This window comes from Lepisma saccharinum, chromosome 2 (assembly GCF_977018435.1).
Source record: "Lepisma saccharinum chromosome 2, izLepSacc3.1, whole genome shotgun sequence".
Lineage (NCBI taxonomy): Eukaryota > Metazoa > Arthropoda > Insecta > Zygentoma > Lepismatidae > Lepisma > Lepisma saccharinum.
The window spans coordinates 134095131-134119069 of NC_139230.1; the positions used below are offsets into that span (position 1 = coordinate 134095131).

The 23939-nt window shown below is 41.7% G+C and overlaps 1 protein-coding gene across 1 annotated transcript in view; it reads left to right on the top strand.

The window, feature by feature from the left end:
• The window catches only part of LOC145984503 (uncharacterized), a 188591-nt gene that overhangs the window by 73740 nt on the left and 90912 nt on the right, over nucleotides 1-23939 (top strand). The window contains exon 2 of the mRNA XM_083118159.1: nucleotides 22354-22423. Within this exon, the coding sequence (XP_082974285.1) occupies nucleotides 22354-22423 (70 nt within the window). The remainder of the gene's footprint in view (nucleotides 1-22353; nucleotides 22424-23939) is intronic.

Genomic DNA, 23939 nt, shown 5'->3' on the forward strand with positions numbered 1-23939 from the left:
TAGGCACAATTGGTACCGTTTGTCCGTTCCAGACTTACGGCTTCCACCTGGAATAATTGGCCCACGATGCGTGACACAAGAGAGACCGACTTACGATTACCTATACCTTGATCTCTGCGACACTTTTTTTTTTTGTCCTCGTTTTCCATTTAGAAGGGTACACCTTCTCTTTGGTAAGTGAATTGTTTCCATAAATGTTTTCCCTTGCAAGGTGATGGTCTAAGTGTTTTCAGTAATGAAGTGGTACATATTTACTTATTCTGAGGGTAGTTCACTTAGATCTTATTTATGCAGTAGTGGGAAAATTACTTCTGTTAGGAAAGTAATAATTTGCTATGGTGCGGCATGTGTTGGATATATCACGTGCCGTAGTTCCGGAGGATGATGGATATTATACAGCTGGTAGTCAGGATGCTGTGGATCTATCACGAAGGTGTACATGGTTAAGAGATGCTGTAATGGTGTGCAGTGGTATGTGGGAAGGCAGTCGTGTAGAGCATCTTCGTACATTGTGCTAAGAAGTTGTGGATGGTGCGAGTTCATTCGACCAGTTATATATTTGTGACGGATGGCTTCGATGTGGGTTGTGATTTCGGGAAAGGTTATTCGCTCGTACAGTAGTCGTGTAGGACTTGGTAGGACTACTCTGAAGGCCAAACGAAGAGCATGTCTTTCCAGAACTTGTAGTTTGTGATAGAATGAGTCTGGGGCTGATATCCATGCAGTGTGGCCGTAAGTAATTGCTGGTCGAAGGAAAGCCTTGTAGGTATGTAGGACAACCTGGGAGTTGAGTCCCCAGGATGTTCCAATTAGCCGTTTGAGCAAGCTCAGACGATTTGTAGCTTTTTGGACGATGTTGAGCAATTGAGGTTTCCAGGTTAGCTTGGAGTCAAATATGACACCCAGATATTTTGCAGTGGTGGCAGGCAGAATTGGAGTTCCCCGTATTTTGATGTTTAATAATGTTGGGTTCCTTTGGATCTTCGAGCGACAGCCTGTCTGCAGAAACACCAATGCTTGTGTTTTGAGAGCATTAATTGTGAGACGCCATGTGTCACACCATCTTTGGAAGGAGTTTATAGCTGGTTGGAGAGTTTTGTTTATAGCTTGGATGGTTGAACAACAGGCGAGAAATGCGGTGTCGTCAGCGAATTGGTAGATAGAAACTTGTGGGGGTTTTGGCATATCGGCAACGTATAGTATGTAGAGTAATGGTGATAAAGCAGCACCCTGTGGAACGCCAGAGTAAGGGAAAATGGGGTATGACATCGCTCCATTTACAGTGACATAAGCGACCCTATTTGTTAGAAAGCTGTGTACTAATCTGACATAGCAAAGCGGTAGTTGGAATTTATGGAGCTTGTAAATGAGTCCAGTATGCCATACTTTGTCAAATGGTTTCTCCAGGTCGAATAGTACTAGGCAGGATGGTTTGGATGTGTTGAAATGATTTGTGATGCGAGTCGTTAGTTTTAATAAATTATCAAGGACACTGTGTTGAGGTCTAAAGCCTGCTTGGTGCGACGGAAGTAAACTGTGTGCTTGTAAGTGCATGTGTATGCGTCGAACAATGATGCGTTCGAATATTTTGCTAAAGGTTGATGTGAGCTGAATAGGTCGATAGTTTGTTGGGTTGGTACTATCTTTGTTTGGTTTTGGGAACATTAGAACCTTTGAAATCTTCCAGTCTGTCGGGTAGTGTCCTGTGCGGAGGATAAAATTGTAGATAATGGCCAGAAAGGACAGCAATGCAAGCGGGGCCTGTTTAATCAATACGTATGTGATATTGTCCAATCCGGGAGCAGTGTTTCTCTTCCTACGCACAGTATTGATAATATCGTCTGTTGTGATAGGAACAGTTAGAGCATTTGTAGGATCAATAGTGTGCGTATTACTGGGTTGCAGTTGCCTGTTATTGGGGTTTGTGACTCTGGCAATTTTGGTCTGGAGGCGGAGATTTGGAGCTAGTTGCGGTGTCGGAGTGAAAGTGTCTTGCAAGGCATTTGCGAAGGCATAAGCTTTTTCAGTGTCTGTGTTTAGAGCTGCGTCCTTGATTGTTATCGGATAAGGAGTACAACTGGATTGTCCAGTGAGCACCTTGAAACGTTTCCAGTATTTTGTGGGATGGCTTTCGTCACTCAATTGGTTGCATGTTTCAATCCATCGACGTTGTTTATAAGCTTTTATATAGTTATGAACTGTACGCAGCCATTGACGGTGTAAGTTAAGGGATTCAGGATTTCTGGTCTGGAGATAGTCCCTGTATGCTCGTCGTGATGCTGTGATTAGGTGAAGATATTGCGGAGGTAGCTTTGGTTTGTAACTATTGAGAGTGGTCGTAGGTATGTTAGTGGTTGCCGCACTGGTAATCTGAGCAGTAAGATGTTCCACCGCCGTATCGAGTTCCTCTGAATTGTTTGGTTCTGGATGCGGGTGAGAAAAAGCATTCTGTAGCTTTTCACTATATGCCTCCCAGTTCGCTTTGTTGTAACACCAGATTTTTCGAGGTTGTATTGTACTGCTCGTATTGCGGTTACCAAGATTTAAGGTAATTTTCACTGGGTCATGGTCACTGCCGATGGAATCCAGCACAGATATGTTCAAGCAGGCACTTAGAGATGTTGATGTTATAACAACGTCAGGGGTCGTGTTACTTATGGGACGTGTGGCTCTGGGCAGTACATGGAATTCTGCCGTAGTGTTTTGGTCCAGAAATTGTAAAAAGTTTGTTTTGTCTTGCATGGTTCGACTATGATAATTGATGTCCGCTGCTATGATATAATGTTTGCTAAGGGTTTGGATATGTTGAAAGAATTGGTATGGAATAGTCTCCCCTGGTCTTACATAGATGGTAGCAAATGTAACGACCCGGGATGGAAAGTAGATTGTACTAGCAGTATGTTCTGGCAAGTGGAAGTGTGGTGGGAAGGTAACTGTTCGATATGGTAATTTTCTATCTACTCCAATTGCTGTGCCGCCGTTTACTCTTAAGCCCGGCGGGCCATCGTGGCGTAAGATGTTGTATGGTGGAATATGACAGATCATTTTTGGAGCAAGATAGGTTTCGTTTAGCGCAAAGCAGTGAACAGATTCTTCCAAGAGCAGGTGTTGCAATAAAGCTTTTCGTTTAGAAACGGATCGGATATTTAAAAATAGAAAATTATACATATTCCGTACTGCCATATTCAAAACCTTAAACCGCAGTTTCCAAGTGGGATATGTGGAAATGCACGTGAGGACCAGAGTATGTTGCATGGAGTTGCAAGTTGAAAATGGTTTTTGCCGATGCCGTTACTTGGGTTAATATGTGCGTTCTTAAAAATGGGTGCACATTTTCGAGAGTCAGTGTGAAGAAACGTATTAGATCTTCCACTGTTACAGGATGTCGTAGTGAGTTGTCAGGTTCCGTAGCAGTGTCATTGGTGCGCAGGGGGACTGTTAGGTCGGGGTGTTCAGGTATTGCTTCTGGCTTGGCTTTGCATTTGTAGCTGTATGTAGGATGGTTTTCCGTACATGTGACACATTTTGGTGGAGCAGTTTGGTTTTGACATTCTTTGGTTGAATGGGGTCCTGAACAGTATCCGCATTTATCTCGGTTTGGACATGCAGCGGTAGTGTGCTTGTTATATTGTTGGCATTTTTCGCACCGCAATGGAAGAGGTTGTTGAGAACGGGATGGTTCAACTTTGTACCTGCGTCTGTATATGTATGCTCCACTGTGAAGTAGTGTGTCTACAGCATTTTGTGAGTCTGTTAGGACCCGCACCATGTATGTGGGTCCGTTGTTATTGCGAATACGGATACATTTGCGGATTTGTACACCTTCGCATTCCAGTTCCTCAAAGATCTCCTCGTCTGTTAAGACAGGTTCTACACCCCTGATGACTACTGATAGTAGTGGGGATTTATGTGGTGGTGGTGGTTGTTTTTGAGTGGAAGCATTCAGTGTTTGGATGTTTGCTTTGGCTCCATAAATTTCAAAAGAAGCTTTGTTTCTAATTAGTTTTGCAAAGTCTGGATCTGGTGATTTCAATATGATGCCATTACGGGTGAACAGTATTTGTGCAATTTGTGCCCTTGGTACATACTTAGATGTTTGTTGGAACACATGTTTTGCTGTGTTGAATTTGGTGTCGTAATTGGTGAGCAGGAAGTTGTATAAGCTATTATCCTGTTGTTTGGATTTTAGTTGGGTTGCATGAGCTGTATTTCCTGTATCTCGTTTAATTGGTGATCTAGATCGTTGACGTTGAGGTAGAGGTAATCCTTCATAGGAATTGCGACGTCGGTGTTTTGTGGAATAGCTGGACGTTTGCATTGGATCATTGGTACTTCGTGAATCGAGCATCGTCTCGGAGTTTGGACCGTCAGTCCGTTTAGTACCTCCGGTGAAGGTTTTCACCCCTTCTCGCTGTCGTAGCAGCGTTGCAGGAAGACCATGATGCATATCAGAAGACCACAACCGTGAGTTGTTTATATGATCCAATAGAACAAACGCAAATCCTATGGGAAAAGAGGCACAAACTCAAACCAACTGACAACTCAATCCAAAGAAGCGAATCCAAATTCCAAACTAATTGTAGAGCCCAAGACAAAGAAGAGGAAGGATGAAGGTAGTAAGGGAAAACAGTTTCAAAAATATTGCAAGTCGTATGTCTGCTCCACTCAACGTGTTCAACCAAAAAGGTTCCTCGCAATCACCTAACCACCGTATAGGCACAATTGGTACCGTTTGTCCGTTCCAGACTTACGGCTTCCACCTGGAATAATTGGCCCACGATGCGTGACACAAGAGAGACCGACTTACGATTACCTATACAATCAGGGCTTCAGTTGTCACCGTTAGGTTTCCACCTTGATTCTCAGGGATTGGGCCTCCCCGGATGCCATGATCTCTGCGACACTTTTTTTTTTTTTGTCCTCGTTTTCCATTTAGAAGGGTACACCTTCTCTTTGGTAAGTGAATTGTTTCCATAAATGTTTTCCCTTGCAAGGTGATGGTCTAAGTGTTTTCAGTAATGAAGTGGTACATATTTACTTATTCTGAGGGTAGTTCACTTAGATCTTATTTATGCAGTAGTGGGAAAATTACTTCAGTTAGGAAAGTAATAATTTGTTATGGTGCGGCATGTGTTGGATATATCACGTGCCGTAGTTCCGGAGGATGATGGATATTATACAGCTGGTAGTCAGGATGCTGTGGATCTATCAGGAAGGTGTACATGGTTAAGAGATGCTGTAATGGTGTGCAGTGGTATGTGGGAAGGCAGTCGTGTAGAGCATCTTCGTACATTGTGCTCAGAAGTTGTGGATGGTGCGAGTTCATTCGACCAGTTATATATTTGTGACGGATGGCTTCGATGTGGGTTGTGATTTCGGGAAAGGTTATTCGCTCGTACAGTAGTCGTGTAGGACTTGGTAGGACTACTCTGAAGGCCAAACGAAGAGCATGTCTTTCCAGAACTTGTAGTTTGTGATAGAATGAGTCTGGGGCTGATATCCATGCAGTGTGGCCGTAAGTAATTGCTGGTCGAAGGAAAGCCTTGTAGGTATGTAGGACAACCTGGGAGTTGAGTCCCCAGGATGTTCCAATTAGCCGTTTGAGCAAGCTCGGACGATTTGTAGCTTTTTGGACGATGTTGAGCAATTGAGGTTTCCAGGTTAGCTTGGAGTCAAATATGACTCCCAGGTATTTTGCAGTGGTGGCAGGCAGAATTGGAGTTCCCCGTATTTTGATGTTTAATAATGTTGGGTTCCTTTGGATCTTCGAGCGACAGCCTGTCTGCAGAAACACCAATGCTTGTGTTTTGAGAGCATTAATTGTGAGACGCCATGTGTCACACCATCTTTGGAAGGAGTTTATAGCTGGTTGGAGAGTTTTGTTTATGGCTTGGATGGTTGAACAACAGGCGAGAAATGCGGTGTCGTCAGCGAATTGGTAGATAGAAACTTGTTGGGGGTTTTGGCATATCGGCAACGTATAGTATGTAGAGTAATGGTGATAAAGCAGCACCCTGTGGAACGCCAGAGTAAGGGAAAATGGGGTATGACATTGCTCCATTTACAGTGACATAGGCGACCCTATTTGTTAGGAAGCTGTGTACTAATCTGACATAGGAAAGCGGTAGGTGGAATTTATGGAGCTTGTAGATGAGCCCAGTATGCCATACTTTGTCAAATGCTTTCTCCAGGTCGAATAGTACTAGGCAGGATGGTTTGGATGTGTTGAAATGATTTGTGATGCGAGTCGTTAGTTTTAATAAATTATCAATGACACTGTGTTGAGGTCTAAAGCCTGCTTGGTGCGACGGAAGTAAACTGTGTGCTTGTAAGTGCATGTGTATGCGTCGAACAATGATGCGTTCGAATATTTTGCTAAAGGTTGATGTGAGCTGAATAGGTCGATAGTTTGTTGGGTTGGTACTATCTTTGTTTGGTTTTGGGAACATTAGAACGTTTGAAATCTTCCAGTCTGTCGGGTAGTGTCCTGTGCGGAGGATAAAATTGTAGATAATGGCCAGAAAGGACAGCAATGCAAGCGGGGCCTGTTTAATCAATACGTATGTGATATTGTCCAATCCGGGAGCAGTGTTTCTCTTCCTACGCACAGTATTGATAATATCGTCTGTTGTGATAGGAACAGTTAGAGAATTTGTAGGATCAATAGTGTGCGTATTACTGGGTTGCAGTTGCCTGTTATTGGGGTTTGTGACTCTGGCAATTTTGGTCTGGAGGCGGAGATTTGGAGCTAGTTGCGGTGTCGGAGTGAAAGTGTCTTGCAAGGCATTTGCGAAGGCATAAGCTTTTTCAGTGTCTGTGTTTAGAGCTGCGTCCTTGATTGTTATGGGATAAGGAGTACTACTGGATTGTCCAGTGAGCACCTTGAAACGTTTCCAGTATTTTGTGGGATGGCTTTCGTCACTCAATTGGTTGCACGTTTCAATCCATCGACGTTGTTTATAAGCTTTTATATAGTTATGAACTGTACGCAGCCATTGACGGTGTAAGTTAAGGGATTCAGGATTTCTGGTCTGGAGATAGTCCCTGTATGCTCGTCGTGATGCTGTGATTAGGTGAAGATATTGCGGAGGTAGCTTTGGTTTGTAACTATTGAGAGTGGTCGTAGGTATGTTAGTGGTTGCCGCACTGGTAATCTGAGCAGTAAGATGTTCCACCGCCGTATCGAGTTCCTCTGAATTGTTTGGTTCTGGATGCGGGTGAGAAAAAGCATTCTGTAGCTTTTCACTATATGCCTCCCAGTTCGCTTTGTTGTAACACCAGATTTTTCGAGGTTGTATTGTACTGCTCGTATTGCGGTTACCAAGATTTAAGGTAATTTTCACTGGGTCATGGTCACTGCCGATGGAATCCAGCACAGATATGTTCAAGCAGGCACTTAGAGATGTTGATGTTATAACAACGTCAGGGGTGGTGTTACTTATGGGACGTGTGGCTCTGGGCAGTACATGGAATTCTGCTGTAGTGTTTTGGTCCAGAAATTGTAAAAAGTTTGTTTTGTCTTGCATGGTTCGACTATGATAATTGATGTCCGCTGCTATGATATAATGTTTGCTAAGGGTTTGGATATGTTGAAAGAATTGGTATGGAATAGTCTCCCCTGGTCTTACATAGATGGTAGCAAATGTAACGACCCGGGATGGAAAGTAAATTGTACTAGCAGTATGTTCTGGCAAGTGGAAGTGTGGTGGGAAGGTAACTGTTCGATATGGTAATTTTCTATCTACTCCAATTGCTGTGCCGCCGTTTACTCTTAAGCCCGGCGGGCCATCGTGGCGTAAGATGTTGTATGGTGGAATATGACAGATCATTTTTGGAGCAAGATAGGTTTCGTTTAGCGCAAAGCAGTGAACAGATTCTTCCAAGAGCAGGTGTTGCAATAAAGCTTTTCGTTTAGGAACGGATCGGATATTTAAAAATAGAAAATTATACATATTCCGTACTGCCATATTCAAAACCTTAAACCGCAGTTTCCAAGTGGGATATGTGGAAATGCACGTGAGGACCAGAGTATGTTGCATGGAGTTGCAAGTTGAAAATGGTTTTTGCCGATGCCGTTACTTGGGTTAATATGTGCGTTCTTAAAAATGGGTGCACATTTTGGAGAGTCAGTGTGAAGAAACGTATTAGATCTTCCACTGTTACAGGATGTCGTAGTGAGTTGTCAGGTTCCGTAGCAGTGTCATTGGTGCGCAGGGGGACTGTTAGGTCGGGGTGTTCAGGTATTGCTTCAGGCTTGGCTTTGCATTTGTAGCTGTATGTAGGATGGTTTTCCGTACATGTGACACATTTTGGTGGAGCAGTTTGGTTTTGAAATTCTTTGGTTGAATGGGGTCCTGAACAGTATCCGCATTTATCTCGGTTTGGACATGCAGCGGTAGTGTGCTTGTTATATTGTTGGCATTTTTCGCACCGCAATGGAAGAGGTTGTTGAGAACGGGATGGTTCAACTTTGTACCTGCGTCTGTATATGTATGCTCCACTGTGTAGTAGTGTGTCTACAGCATTTTGTGAGTCTGTTAGGACCCGCACCATGTATGTGGGTCCGTTGTTATTGCGAATACGGATACATTTGCGGATTTGTACACCTTCGCATTCCAGTTCCTCAAAGATCTCCTCGTCTGTTAAGACAGGTTCTACACCCCTGATGACTACTGATAGTAGTGGGGATTTATGTGGTGGTGGTGGTTGTTTTTGAGTGGAAGCATTCAGTGTTTGGATGTTTGCTTTGGCTCCATAAATTTCAAAAGAAGCTTTGTTTCTAATTAGTTTTGCAAAGTCTGGATCTGGTGATTTCAATATGATGCCATTACGGGTGAACAGTATTTGTGCAATTTGTGCCCTTGGTACATACTTAGATGTTTGTTGGAACACATGTTTTGCTGTGTTGAATTTGGTGTCGTAATTGGTGAGCAGGAAGTTGTATAAGCTATTATCCTGTTGTTTGGATTTTAGTTGGGTTGCATGAGCTGTATTTCCTGTATCTCGTTTAATTGGTGATCTAGATCGTTGACGTTGAGGTAGAGGTAATCCTTCATAGGAATTGCGACGTCGGTGTTTTGTGGAATAGCTGGACGTTTGCATTGGATCATTGGTACTTCGTGAATCGAGCATCGTCTCGGAGTTTGGACCGTCAGTCCGTTTAGTACCTCCGGTGAAGGTTTTCACCCCTTCTCGCTGTCGTAGCAGCGTTGCAGGAAGACCATGATGCATATCAGAAGACCACAACCGTGAGTTGTTTATATGATCCAATAGAACAAACGCAAATCCTATGGGAAAAGAGGCACAAACTCAAACCAACTGACAACTCAATCCAAAGAAGCGAATCCAAATTCCAAACTAATTGTAGAGCCCAAGACAAAGAAGAGGAAGGATGAAGGTAGTAAGGGAAAACAGTTTCAAAAATATTGCAAGTCGTATGTCTGCTCCACTCAACGTGTTCAACCAAAAAGGTTCCTCGCAATCACCTAACCACCGTATAGGCACAATTGGTACCGTTTGTCCGTTCCAGACTTACGGCTTCCACCTGGAATAATTGGCCCACGATGCGTGACACAAGAGAGACCGACTTACGATTACCTATACAATCAGGGCTTCAGTTGTCACCGTTAGGTTTCCACCTTGATTCTCAGGGATTGGGCCTCCCCGGATGCCATGATCTCTGCGACACTTTTTTTTTTTTTTTTTTTTTTTTGTCCTCGTTTTCCATTTAGAAGGGTACACCTTCTCTTTGGTAAGTGAATTGTTTCCATAAATGTTTTCCCTTGCAAGGTGATGGTCTAAGTGTTTTCAGTAATGAAGTGGTACATATTTACTTATTCTGAGGGTAGTTCACTTAGATCTTATTTATGCAGTAGTGGGAAAATTACTTCAGTTAGGAAAGTAATAATTTGTTATGGTGCGGCATGTGTTGGATATATCACGTGCCGTAGTTCCGGAGGATGATGGATATTATACAGCTGGTAGTCAGGATGCTGTGGATCTATCAGGAAGGTGTACATGGTTAAGAGATGCTGTAATGGTGTGTAGTGGTATGTGGGAAGGCAGTCGTGTAGAGCATCTTCGTACATTGTGCTCAGAAGTTGTGGATGGTGCGAGTTCATTCGACCAGTTATATATTTGTGACGGATGGCTTCGATGTGGGTTGTGATTTCGGGAAAGGTTATTCGCTCGTACAGTAGTCGTGTAAGACTTGGTAGGACTACTCTGAAGGCCAAACGAAGAGCATGTCTTTCCAGAACTTGTAGTTTGTGATAGAATGAGTCTAAGGCTGATATCCATGCAGTGTGGCCGTAAGTAATTGCTGGTCGAAGGAAAGCCTTGTAGGTATGTAGGACAACCTGGGAGTTCAGTCCCCAGGATGTTCCAATTAGCCGTTTGAGCAAGCTCAGACGATTTGTAGCTTTTTGGACGATGTTGAGCAATTGAGGTTTCCAGGTTAGCTTGGAGTCAAATATGACTCCCAGGTATTTTGCAGTGGTGGCAGGCAGAATTGGAGTTCCCCGTATTTTGATGTTTAATAATGTTGGGTTCCTTTGGATCTTCGAGCGACAGCCTGTCTGCAGAAACACCAATGCTTGTGTTTTGAGAGCATTAATTGTGAGACGCCATGTGTCACACCATCTTTGGAAGGAGTTTATAGCTGGTTGGAGAGTTTTGTTTATGGCTTGGATGGTTGAACAACAGGCGAGAAATGCGGTGTCGTCAGCGAATTGGTAGATAGAAACTTGTTGGGGGTTTTGGCATATCGGCAACGTATAGTATGTAGAGTAATGGTGATAAAGCAGCACCCTGTGGAACGCCAGAGTAAGGGAAAATGGGGTATGACATTGCTCCATTTACAGTGACATAGGCGACCCTATTTGTTAGGAAGCTGTGTACTAATCTGACATAGGAAAGCGGTAGGTGGAATTTATGGAGCTTGTAGATGAGCCCAGTATGCCATACTTTGTCAAATGCTTTCTCCAGGTCGAATAGTACTAGGCAGGATGGTTTGGATGTGTTGAAATGATTTGTGATGCGAGTCGTTAGTTTTAATAAATTATCAATGACACTGTGTTGAGGTCTAAAGCCTGCTTGGTGCGACGGAAGTAAACTGTGTGCTTGTAAGTGCATGTGTATGCGTCGAACAATGATGCGTTCGAATATTTTGCTAAAGGTTGATGTGAGCTGAATAGGTCGATAGTTTGTTGGGTTGGTACTATCTTTGTTTGGTTTTGGGAACATTAGAACGTTTGAAATCTTCCAGTCTGTCGGGTAGTGTCCTGTGCGGAGGATAAAATTGTAGATAATGGCCAGAAAGGACAGCAATGCAAGCGGGGCCTGTTTAATCAATACGTATGTGATATTGTCCAATCCGGGAGCAGTGTTTCTCTTCCTACGCACAGTATTGATAATATCGTCTGTTGTGATAGGAACAGTTAGAGAATTTGTAGGATCAATAGTGTGCGTATTACTGGGTTGCAGTTGCCTGTTATTGGGGTTTGTGACTCTGGCAATTTTGGTCTGGAGGCGGAGATTTGGAGCTAGTTGCGGTGTCGGAGTGAAAGTGTCTTGCAAGGCATTTGCGAAGGCATAAGCTTTTTCAGTGTCTGTGTTTAGAGCTGCGTCCTTGATTGTTATGGGATAAGGAGTACTACTGGATTGTCCAGTGAGCACCTTGAAACGTTTCCAGTATTTTGTGGGATGGCTTTCGTCACTCAATTGGTTGCACGTTTCAATCCATCGACGTTGTTTATAAGCTTTTATATAGTTATGAACTGTACGCAGCCATTGACGGTGTAAGTTAAGGGATTCAGGATTTCTGGTCTGGAGATAGTCCCTGTATGCTCGTCGTGATGCTGTGATTAGGTGAAGATATTGCGGAGGTAGCTTTGGTTTGTAACTATTGAGAGTGGTCGTAGGTATGTTAGTGGTTGCCGCACTGGTAATCTGAGCAGTAAGATGTTCCACCGCCGTATCGAGTTCCTCTGAATTGTTTGGTTCTGGATGCGGGTGAGAAAAAGCATTCTGTAGCTTTTCACTATATGCCTCCCAGTTCGCTTTGTTGTAACACCAGATTTTTCGAGGTTGTATTGTACTGCTCGTATTGCGGTTACCAAGATTTAAGGTAATTTTCACTGGGTCATGGTCACTGCCGATGGAATCCAGCACAGATATGTTCAAGCAGGCACTTAGAGATGTTGATGTTATAACAACGTCAGGGGTGGTGTTACTTATGGGACGTGTGGCTCTGGGCAGTACATGGAATTCTGCTGTAGTGTTTTGGTCCAGAAATTGTAAAAAGTTTGTTTTGTCTTGCATGGTTCGACTATGATAATTGATGTCCGCTGCTATGATATAATGTTTGCTAAGGGTTTGGATATGTTGAAAGAATTGGTATGGAATAGTCTCCCCTGGTCTTACATAGATGGTAGCAAATGTAACGACCCGGGATGGAAAGTAAATTGTACTAGCAGTATGTTCTGGCAAGTGGAAGTGTGGTGGGAAGGTAACTGTTCGATATGGTAATTTTCTATCTACTCCAATTGCTGTGCCGCCGTTTACTCTTAAGCCCGGCGGGCCATCGTGGCGTAAGATGTTGTATGGTGGAATATGACAGATCATTTTTGGAGCAAGATAGGTTTCGTTTAGCGCAAAGCAGTGAACAGATTCTTCCAAGAGCAGGTGTTGCAATAAAGCTTTTCGTTTAGGAACGGATCGGATATTTAAAAATAGAAAATTATACATATTCCGTACTGCCATATTCAAAACCTTAAACCGCAGTTTCCAAGTGGGATATGTGGAAATGCACGTGAGGACCAGAGTATGTTGCATGGAGTTGCAAGTTGAAAATGGTTTTTGCCGATGCCGTTACTTGGGTTAATATGTGCGTTCTTAAAAATGGGTGCACATTTTGGAGAGTCAGTGTGAAGAAACGTATTAGATCTTCCACTGTTACAGGATGTCGTAGTGAGTTGTCAGGTTCCGTAGCAGTGTCATTGGTGCGCAGGGGGACTGTTAGGTCGGGGTGTTCAGGTATTGCTTCAGGCTTGGCTTTGCATTTGTAGCTGTATGTAGGATGGTTTTCCGTACATGTGACACATTTTGGTGGAGCAGTTTGGTTTTGACATTCTTTGGTTGAATGGGGTCCTGAACAGTATCCGCATTTATCTCGGTTTGGACATGCAGCGGTAGTGTGCTTGTTATACTGTTGGCATTTTTCGCACCGCAATGGAAGAGGTTGTTGAGAACGGGATGGTTCAACTTTGTACCTGCGTCTGTATATGTATGCTCCACTGTGTAGTAGTGTGTCTACAGCATTTTGTGAGTCTGTTAGGACCCGCACCATGTATGTGGGTCCGGTGTTATTGCGAATACGGATACATTTGCGGATTTGTACACCTTCGCATTCCAGTTCCTCAAAAATCTCTTCGTCTGTTAGACTAGGTTCTACACCCCTGATGACAACTGATAATAGTGGGGATTTATGTGGTGGTGGTGGTTGTTTTTGAATGGAAGCATTTAGTGTTTGGATGTTTGCTTTGGCTCCATAGATTTCAAAAGAAGCTTTGTTTCTAATTAGTTTTGCAAAGTCTGGATCTGGTGATTTCAATATGATGCCATTACGGGTGAACAGTATTTGTGCAATTTGTGCCCTTGGTACATACTTAGATGTTTGTTGGAACACATGTTTTGCTGTGTTGAATTTGGTGTCGTAATTGGTGAGCAGGAAGTTGTATAAGCTGTTATCCTGTTGTTTGGATTTTAGTTGGGTTGCATGAGCTGTATTTCCTGTATCTCGTTTAATTGGTGATCTAGATCGTTGACGTTGAGGTAGAGGTAATCCTTCATAGGAATTGCGACGTCGGTGTTTTGTGGAATAGCTGGACGTTTGCATTGGATCATTGGTACTTCGTGAATTGAGCATCGTCTCGGAGTTTGGACCGTCCGTCCGTTTAGTACCTCCGGTGAAGGTTTTCACCCCTTCTCGCTGTCGTAGCAGCGTTGCAGGAAGACCATGATGCATATCAGAAGACCACAACCGTGAGTTGTTTATATGATCCAATAGAACAAACGCAAATCCTATGGGAAAAGAGGCACAAACTCAAACCAACTGACAACTCAATCCAAAGAAGCGAATCCAAATTCCAAACTAATTGTAGAGCCCAAGACAAAGAAGAGGAAGGATGAAGGCAGTAAGGGAAAACAGTTTCAATAAATAGTGCAAGTCGTATGTCTGCTCCACTCAACGTGTTCAACCAAAAAGGTTCCTCGCAATCACCTAACCACCGTATAGGCACAATTGGTACCGTTTGTCCGTTCCAGACTTACGGCTTCCACCTGGAATAATTGGCCCACGATGCGTGACACAAGAGAGACCGACTTACGATTACCTATACAATCAGGGCTTCAGTTGTCACCGTTAGGTTTCCACCTTGATTCTCAGGGATTGGGCCTCCCCGGATGCCATGATCTCTGCGACATTTTCTTTGTCCTCGTTTTCCATTTAGAAGGGTACACCTTCTCTTTGGTAAGTGAATTGTTTCCATAAATGTTTTCCCTTGCAAGGTGATGGTCTAAGTGTTTTCAGTAATGAAGTGGTACATATTTATTTATTCTGAGGGTAGTTCACTTAGATCTTATTTATGCAGTAGTGGGAAAATTACTTCTGTTAGGAAAGTAATAATTTGCTATGGTGCGGCATGTGTTGGATATATCACGTGCCGTAGTTCCGGAGGATGATGGATATTATACAGCTGGTAGTCAGGATGCTGTGGATCTATCAGGAAGGTGTACATGGTTAAGAGATGCTGTAATGGTGTGCAGTGGTATGTGGGAAGGCAGTCGTGTAGAGCATCTTCGTACATTGTGCTAAGAAGTTGTGGATGGTGCGAGTTCATTCGACCAGTTATATATTTGTGACGGATGGCTTCGATGTGGGTTGTGATTTCGGGAAAGGTTATTCGCTCGTACAGTAGTCGTGTAGGACTTGGTAGGACTACTCTGAAGGCCAAACGAAGAGCATGTCTTTCCAGAACTTGTAGTTTGTGATAGAATGAGTCTGGGGCTGATATCCATGCAGTGTGGCCGTAAGTAATTGCTGGTCGAAGGAAAGCCTTGTAGGTATGTAGGACAACCTGGGAGTTGAGTCCCCAGGATGTTCCAATTAGCCGTTTGAGCAAGCTCAGACGATTTGTAGCTTTTTGGACGATGTTGAGCAATTGAGGTTTCCAGGTTAGCTTGGAGTCAAATATGACTCCCAGATATTTTGCAGTGGTGGCAGGCAGAATTGGAGTTCCCCGTATTTTGATGTTTAATAATGTTGGGTTCCTTTGGATCTTCGAGCGACAGCCTGTCTGCAGAAACACCAATGCTTGTGTTTTGAGAGCATTAATTGTGAGACGCCATGTGTCACACCATCTTTGGAAGGAGTTTAAAGCTGGTTGGAGAGTTTTGTTTATAGCTTGGATGGTTGAACAACAGGCGAGAAATGCGGTGTCGTCAGCGAATTGGTAGATAGAAACTTGTGGGGGTTTTGGCATATCGGCAACGTATAGTATGTAGAGTAATGGTGATAAAGCAGCACCCTGTGGAACGCCAGAGTAAGGGAAAATGGGGTATGACATCGCTCCATTTACAGTGACATAAGCGACCCTATTTGTTAGAAAGCTGTGTACTAATCTGACATAGCAAAGCGGTAGTTGGAATTTATGGAGCTTGTAAATGAGTCCAGTATGCCATACTTTGTCAAATGCTTTCTCCAGGTCGAATAGTACTAGGCAGGATGGTTTGGATGTGTTGAAATGATTTGTGATGCGAGTCGTTAGTTTTAATAAATTATCAAGGACACTGTGTTGAGGTCTAAAGCCTGCTTGGTGCGACGGAAGTAAACTGTGTGCTTGTAAGTGCATGTGTATGCGTCGAACAATGATGCGTTCGAATATTTTGCTAAAGGTTGATGTGAGCTGAATAGGTCGATAGTTTGTTGGGTTGGTACTATCTTTGTTTGGTTTTGGGAACATTAGAACGTTTGAAATCTTCCAGTCTGTCGGGTAGTGTCCTGTGCGGAGGATAAAATTGTAGATAATGGCCAGAAAGGACAGCAATGCAAGCGGGGCCTGTTTAATCAATACGTATGTGATATTGTCCAATCCGGGAGCAGTGTTTCTCTTCCTACGCACAGTATTGATAATATCGTCTGTTGTGATAGGAACAGTTAGAGCATTTGTAGGATCAATAGTGTGCGTATTACTGGGTTGCAGTTCCCTGTTATTGGGGTTTGTGACTCTGTCAATTTTGGTCTGGAGGCGGAGATTTGGAGCTAGTTGCGGTGTCGGATTGAAAGTGTCTTGCAAGGCATTTGCGAAGGCATAAGCTTTTTCAGTGTCTGTGTTTAGAGCTGCGTCCTTGATTGTTATCGGATAAGGAGTACTACTGGATTGTCCAGAGAGCACCTTGAAACGTTTCCAGTATTTTGTGGGATGGCTTTCGTCACTCAATTGGTTGCACGTTTCAATCCATCGACGTTGTTTATAAGCTTTTATATAGTTATGAACTGTACGCAGCCATTGACGGTGTAAGTTAAGGGATTCAGGATTTCTGGTCTGGAGATAGTCCCTGTATGCTCGTCGTGATGCTGTGATTAGGTGAAGATATTGCGGAGGTAGCTTTCGTTTGTAACTATTGAGAGTGGTCGTAGGTATGTTAGTGGTTGCCGCACTGGTAATCTGAGCAGTAAGATGTTCCACCGCCGTATCGAGTTCCTCTGAATTGTTTGGTGGTGGATGCGGGTGAGAAAAAGCATTCTGTATCTTTTCACTATATGCCTCCCAGTTCGCTTTGTTGTAACACCAGATTTTTCGAGGTTGTATTGTACTGCTCGTATTGCGGTTACCAAGATTTAAGGTAATTTTCACTGGGTCATGGTCACTGCCGATGGAATCCAGCACAGATATGTTCAAGCAGGCACTTAGAGATGTTGATGTTATAACAACGTCAGGGGTAGTGTTACTTATGGGACGTGTGGCTCTGGGCAGTACATGGAATTCTGCTGTAGTGTTTTGGTCCAGAAATTGTAAAAAGTTTGTTTTGTCTTGCATGGTTCGGCTATGATAATTGATGTCCGCTGCTATGATATAATGTTTGCTAAGGGTTTGGATATGTTGAAAGAATTGGTATGGAATAGTCTCCCCTGGTCTTACATAGATGGTAGCAAATGTAACGACCCGGGATGGAAAGTAGATTGTACTAGCAGTATGTTCTGGCAAGTGGAAGTGTGGTGGGAAGGTAACTGTTCGATATGGTAATTTTCTATCTACTCCAATTGCTGTGCCGCCGTTTACTCTTAAGCCCGGCGGGCCATCGTGGCGTAAGATGTTGTATGGTGGAATATGACAGATCATTTTTGGAGCAAGATAGGTTTCGTTTAGCGCAAAGCAGTGAACAGATTCTTCCAAGAGCAGGTGTTGCAATAAAGCTTTTCGTTTAGAAACGGATCGGATATTTAAAAATAGAAAATTATACATATTCCGTACTGCCATATTCAAAACCTTAAACCGCAGTTTCCAAGTGGGATATGTGGAAATGCACGTGAGGACCAGAGTATGTTGCATGGAGTTGCAAGTTGAAAATGGTTTTTGCCGATGCCGTTACTTGGGTTAATATGTGCGTTCTTAAAAATGGGTGCACATTTTCGAGAGTCAGTGTGAAGAAACGTATTAGATCTTCCACTGTTACAGGATGTCGTAGTGAGTTGTCAGGTTCCGTAGCAGTGTCATTGGTGCGCAGGGGGACTGTTAGGTCGGGGTGTTCAGGTATTGCTTCTGGCTTGGCTTTGCATTTGTAGCTGTATGTAGGATGGTTTTCCGTACATGTGACACATTTTGGTGGAGCAGTTTGGTTTTGACATTCTTTGGTTGAATGGGGTCCTGAACAGTATCCGCATTTATCTCGGTTTGGACATGCAGCGGTAGTGTGCTTGTTATATTGTTGGCATTTTTCGCACCGCAATGGAAGAGGTTGTTGAGAACGGGATGGTTCAACTTTGTACCTGCGTCTGTATATGTATGCTCCACTGTGTAGTAGTGTGTCTACAGCATTTTGTGAGTCTGTTAGGACCCGCACCATGTATGTGGGTCCGTTGTTATTGCGAATACGGATACATTTGCGGATTTGTACACCTTCGCATTCCAGTTCCTCAAAGATCTCCTCGTCTGTTAAGACAGGTTCTACACCCCTGATGACTACTGATAGTAGTGGGGATTTATGTGGTGGTGGTGGTTGTTTTTGAGTGGAAGCATTCAGTGTTTGGATGTTTGCTTTGGTTCCATAAATTTCAAAAGAAGCTTTGTTTCTAATTAGTTTTGCAAAGTCTGGATCTGGTGATTTCAATATGATGCCATTACGGGTGAACAGTATTTGTGCAATTTGTGCCCTTGGTACATACTTAGATGTTTGTTGGAACACATGTTTTGCTGTGTTGAATTTGGTGTCGTAATTGGTGAGCAGGAAGTTGTATAAGCTATTATCCTGTTGTTTGGATTTTAGTTGGGTTGCATGAGCTGTATTTCCTGTATCTCGTTTAATTGGTGATCTAGATCGTTGTCGTTGAGGTAGAGGTAATCCTTCATAGGAATTGCGACGTCGGTGTTTTGTGGAATAGCTGGACGTTTGCATTGGATCATTGGTACTTCGTGAATCGAGCATCGTCTCGGAGTTTGGACCGTCAGTCCGTTTAGTACCTCCGGTGAAGGTTTTCACCCCTTCTCGCTGTCGTAGCAGCGTTGCAGGAAGACCATGATGCATATCAGAAGACCACAACCGTGAGTTGTTTATATGATCCAATAGAACAAACGCAAATCCTATGGGAAAAGAGGCACAAACTCAAACCAACTGACAACTCAATCCAAAGAAGCGAATCCAAATTCCAAACTAATTGTAGAGCCCAAGACAAAGAAGAGGAAGGATGAAGGTAGTAAGGGAAAACAGTTTCAAAAATATTGCAAGTCGTATGTCTGCTCCACTCAACGTGTTCAACCAAAAAGGTTCCTCGCAATCACCTAACCACCGTATAGGCACAATTGGTACCGTTTGTCCGTTCCAGACTTACGGCTTCCACCTGGAATAATTGGCCCACGATGCGTGACACAAGAGAGACCGACTTACGATTACCTATACAATCAGGGCTTCAGTTGTCACCGTTAGGTTTCCACCTTGATTCTCAGGGATTGGGCCTCCCCGGACCGGATGCCATGATGTCTCTGCGACACACGTACCTTCTACTTATATAGTCCAGAATCAAAAAGGTTGCTCATGGGAGATTCACTTTTATTCACTGCAGTACATTTTCTTCTTTAATTTGTATCTTAGATGTTCACTTATTTTTCGAAGAGTGTTAAAGCACATTTTTTCACTATGATTACAATCGAACGTATCTTTATTTGTTGTACAAAAACTTATGTTTCTTGTACACATTTTGACAGAACCATCTAGCGGCCGGTGTAGGAACAACCAGCCCCCCGAAGTTAACGATCTGTTTTGGTGTGCTTTAAAGATGAATAGTTCGATTTAAGAAAATCTATTAATTTCCTCGGAACATTCAACTTTATCCTTCTTCAATTTTAATGAGATTTATCCAATTATCAAATTGGTACATTAAACAAAAAAGTATTAATAGTTTCATGATGCAATGCGATTTCCATGTGTTCCAGGTAAAAAATAGTTATATTTTGTTATTGTTTAATGTTGCTTGCTTTCAAGTGTGTTACTGCTTTATATAATGAAATTGATTTATGTTCATAAGATATTCATTTGTCAAAAAAGTATAAAATAACAATCGATATGACCAACAACACAAAATGAAATCATGTGCTACAAAAGTGTACAAGAAGTGTACACTTACTTTAAACAAAAGTGTACAGAAAGCGTTGAAGAAGTGCACACAACTTTGAATGTGTCCCCAAAGTGTGCAACAAGTGTACAAAATTTCGTCATTTCGGGTCGCACACATCTAGAACACTTTAAGTACACTTTTGCAACACCTTCAGTACACATCCTGTGCATATTATATGCAAGAAAGTGTACCAAAAGTGTACAAGAAGTGTATTTTTTTTTTTACAGTGTAATTGATGAGTCAGAAGAGATAGGTCTGAAGAGACTAGAAAAATGAGCAACACATGCGAGGGAAATAATTTGGTTTGAATAGAATACATGGTTGGTATACGTGCTTTCGTCTGGGTTATCTCCTTCATCTTCATTGTATCAAGATGGGAACACTGGTAACAGCTCACCAAGCTAATTATCACAGGCTCTATCGACAAGCACCTGCAAAATGAAAAGTGCAAAAAATATGATAATGGCTTTACGTCGCTACATTTACTTGATACATTGAGTTTAGAGTGGAAACAGGTGATCAGCCACTCATATTTCAGGACTTTTCAGCAACCGACCTACTCCCTCGATTTGGCACCAGCAGACTTCTCAATATTCCCCTGGTTGAAATTAACCCTCAAAGGTCATATATTCTATACAATAGAAGAGATTAAGGAGAATTCACTGCAGGACCTACAGGCCATTCCATAACAGTGGAGGGGAGTACTTTGAAGGAGACAGGTCGAAATAGCTGGTTAATATTACCATTTTTTTTTTTTTTGGTTGAACAGCCCTTGTGTTACTGCATACTTCTGGAGCCCACCTGTTTCCAGAAACAAGCAACTCATTTGGGCAAAGATAAAATCGATTTTCTTTCAAAATTTAAAATAATCATCATCGTTATTTTCTTCTAGGAGGGGATGCATGGCCCCTCATGTGTAGGAGCCTGCTGTTGATAATAATAACAGTATATTCTTAGATAGAAAAGCAATAAACTAAACGTTCGAATCTTACTTAGACAAGTCATCCCTGAATTATTCCTCTCGTGGATTATTTGCCTTTCTCCGATTTTCAGGTAAACAAGAAAAGACGAAGGGAGACTTCCCATTTCGCCTTAAATTGACCATTGTAGACCAACAGATTTTTATGTGCAGATATGGCAAAAGGAGAAACAGGCATTAACTCAGAGGGAGGAATTCCTTTCCAACACCTTACAAATATCACTCTGCTAGTAATAGAGCCTGCATCAAACTGATGAAGGTTTATTAGCAATAGTTCTGCAATAAACTCCTGTAGCGGGACAGTGTGGCGAAATTGTCCCAGCGCTTGAGTCACCAATGTTTCATTTTGTTTATCCCTATTAGTTTCATTGTTGATTGTTGTAATTAATCCGAGAGGTAAAAAAGCCACTTAAAATAGCCAAATAATAATAATAATAATAATAAATAAGCAACCACATGAACAACTATAACAAAGAGAGAAGATATTGTTTCTAATTTTAATGTTCATCATTTTCCATTTAAAATATTCTGAATATTGATCAATATTGTATATTTTTTATATTTTAGTGCGTTTTGAGTCACATTGTTGTAGAAATCATTAATACCAGAATTTCCATGTCAAACACATAATATTGTTCAACTCATCTATTCTTCGGCCTCCCCAATGATACAGTGGTAGCGTCGTCCCATTGTAATCAAGGAGTCCCGTGTTCAATACCCGGTGGAGGCACATAGTGGTTCGGATATCACTTTAAACTGTAGGTACAGTCCCGATTAACATTACTGTGCATAAAGTGGACTTAAAAAATGAACTCATTCAATCATCTATTCCTATTCTACATAATTGGTTCCGTACAAATGAAATAATTGAATTACAACCGAAATTGAAAGAAATATAGATAGGAATGAAACTGGTAACACTATTAAGCCTTGTTTCCATGTTTAATAAAATATAATAATAATATTTTTAAAATAAATATTTTTGATTGTTAATTTTTGTTTCAAGAAGACCCTGTTAGAGGGTGGAAACGCCACGTTTATAATGTCTTATTTTACAATAAATTTTGCCTTGGTCAGCATTTTAGTGATTTATTGAATAAAACTGATGTGAAAAACAAATGACTTGGTGAATAGAAGTTTTTCTGACTACTAACTTGGGCGCAGTAGACTTAATATTTTCTCTGCTTTCATTGCTTTCTTTCCATCATTGACGGTGTTTAGGAGGGCGTGGATGCAGGTGACCCCAACTTTTTACACCCGTACTATGGTCTCTTATTGCTAAGCCTTATCTACCAAGGAAAATTAAACAGTCCTTGTCCCCCAGTTTTGGCACTCAATAGGTGGTTATTTTTATAAACAATAAACCATCTTATACTTCCTTCTTAGTTGCAACTAAATTGTTCTTAATTGCAGGAGATCATTGACCCGAATGATTCACATATAGCTTGAGAATAATTTTTTTTGTTTATTTTCTTTCTTGCAGACAACTTCCTGGTACTTCTGTTCATTTGCCTGTTAGCAACCTCTGATGCTGGATTCACGTTCACCAAGAGGTAATGTGTTCGTTTAATTTCCATTCAGACTACTTCAGTTTTTTCTACGTCCAGATTCGATACTCTTTTTTTGGTTTTTATCACACTTTAAACTAATTTTAAAATTTCACCTCCATCTTGGTGTCTGACTTAGCCATCCTAAAATTTACAACTTAATCTGGTGGTAAAAAAAAGTGTTTTGATATCTTGGAAAAGCATGGTGCTTATTGTATTAGCAAACAAATCTCGGGTCTATATCAAGAATACATGTCTTTGTGTTAACATTGTTAGAGTTTCATTTCAAGGATAGAACAAATGGAATGGTATTCCTTCAGACGATTTCTTTAAATGAAATGATCCGGTCTATAATTAAGCATTAAAGCTCAGGGGCCTTCGCATAACAAAGGAAGAGAAAATGAAGGAATCACAAAGAATAAACACAGTTGCTTAATCTACTTGCGATTCCAATCGTCAGAGCATAACCAGCTTGCCATTAGTACCGTTGCTAAGGTAATTGCGAGAATGAAAGATGGAAAAGTAACAAATTAGCTCATTTGCAAAGTAACCTCCATTCATCTTTTACTCTCCATATACTTTTATAAAATATATTGCCGTTAGTTTAAGAGCAATTGAAGGGAAAGTATGCAGGTACAAGATAAAACTATATTTTTTAATAATGTATACTAATATTGAAAAGTTGTTAGAGGAGAGTGTTCAAATAAAGTGTAGCAAAATCATTAAGGCAAATATGAACTTGATTCACTACCTTTTCCTTGTTGTGGCACTTAAGTTTTGATTACAAAATTACAACTTTTGATTACAATTTTGATAGCAAATAAGTGCACAAGCATGGCATTAGTTTCATGGCAACTATAAGTTTGTTAGATTTCCTTGAAAATAATAACATACTTTTCTATATTTTCGCTTTCCGATTGCTTTAACAACCAACAGCTGAGCCCCTTTCCACTGTGGTTTGGATCACATTTTAAACGGTAGGGTTAGTCCGGAGAAGTCTATCAGAGCCTTCCTTGGATTAAATAATAATGAAAAAACTCTTCAAAACCTTGAAATAAATTTGTGCGTGGGGAAGAGATAAGCGCAAACACATTAACGTGTCTATTGTACTTTTGTTAACTCTCACAATTACGAAATTTGAAGAAAGTTAGGAAAATTAACTGATTATTTAATGTATTTTCACATATTATAAATGCAAAATTGACTGCATGTACTTCATAACTACGATATGCTCTGTGAGTGGACATTAATCAGAACAAGTTCATATCTCCTGGTTTATTGGTCATACGACACGAACTGACAATGCAGGAATTTTATATATTATTGTAATATTCAGTTTATATACCACTATCAAGAATGTATGGGGTTTGGAGCAGCAGCATTGAATATCAAAGCCAACTGATTCTGTTCCTGAACCAGGCCCAACACCTCGATGGATTGATTGAATTGTTGTTTTAAGTTCACTTTATGCACAGAAAGGCTAACCGGGACTGGACCTAAGTTTAAAGTGGAATCCGAACCA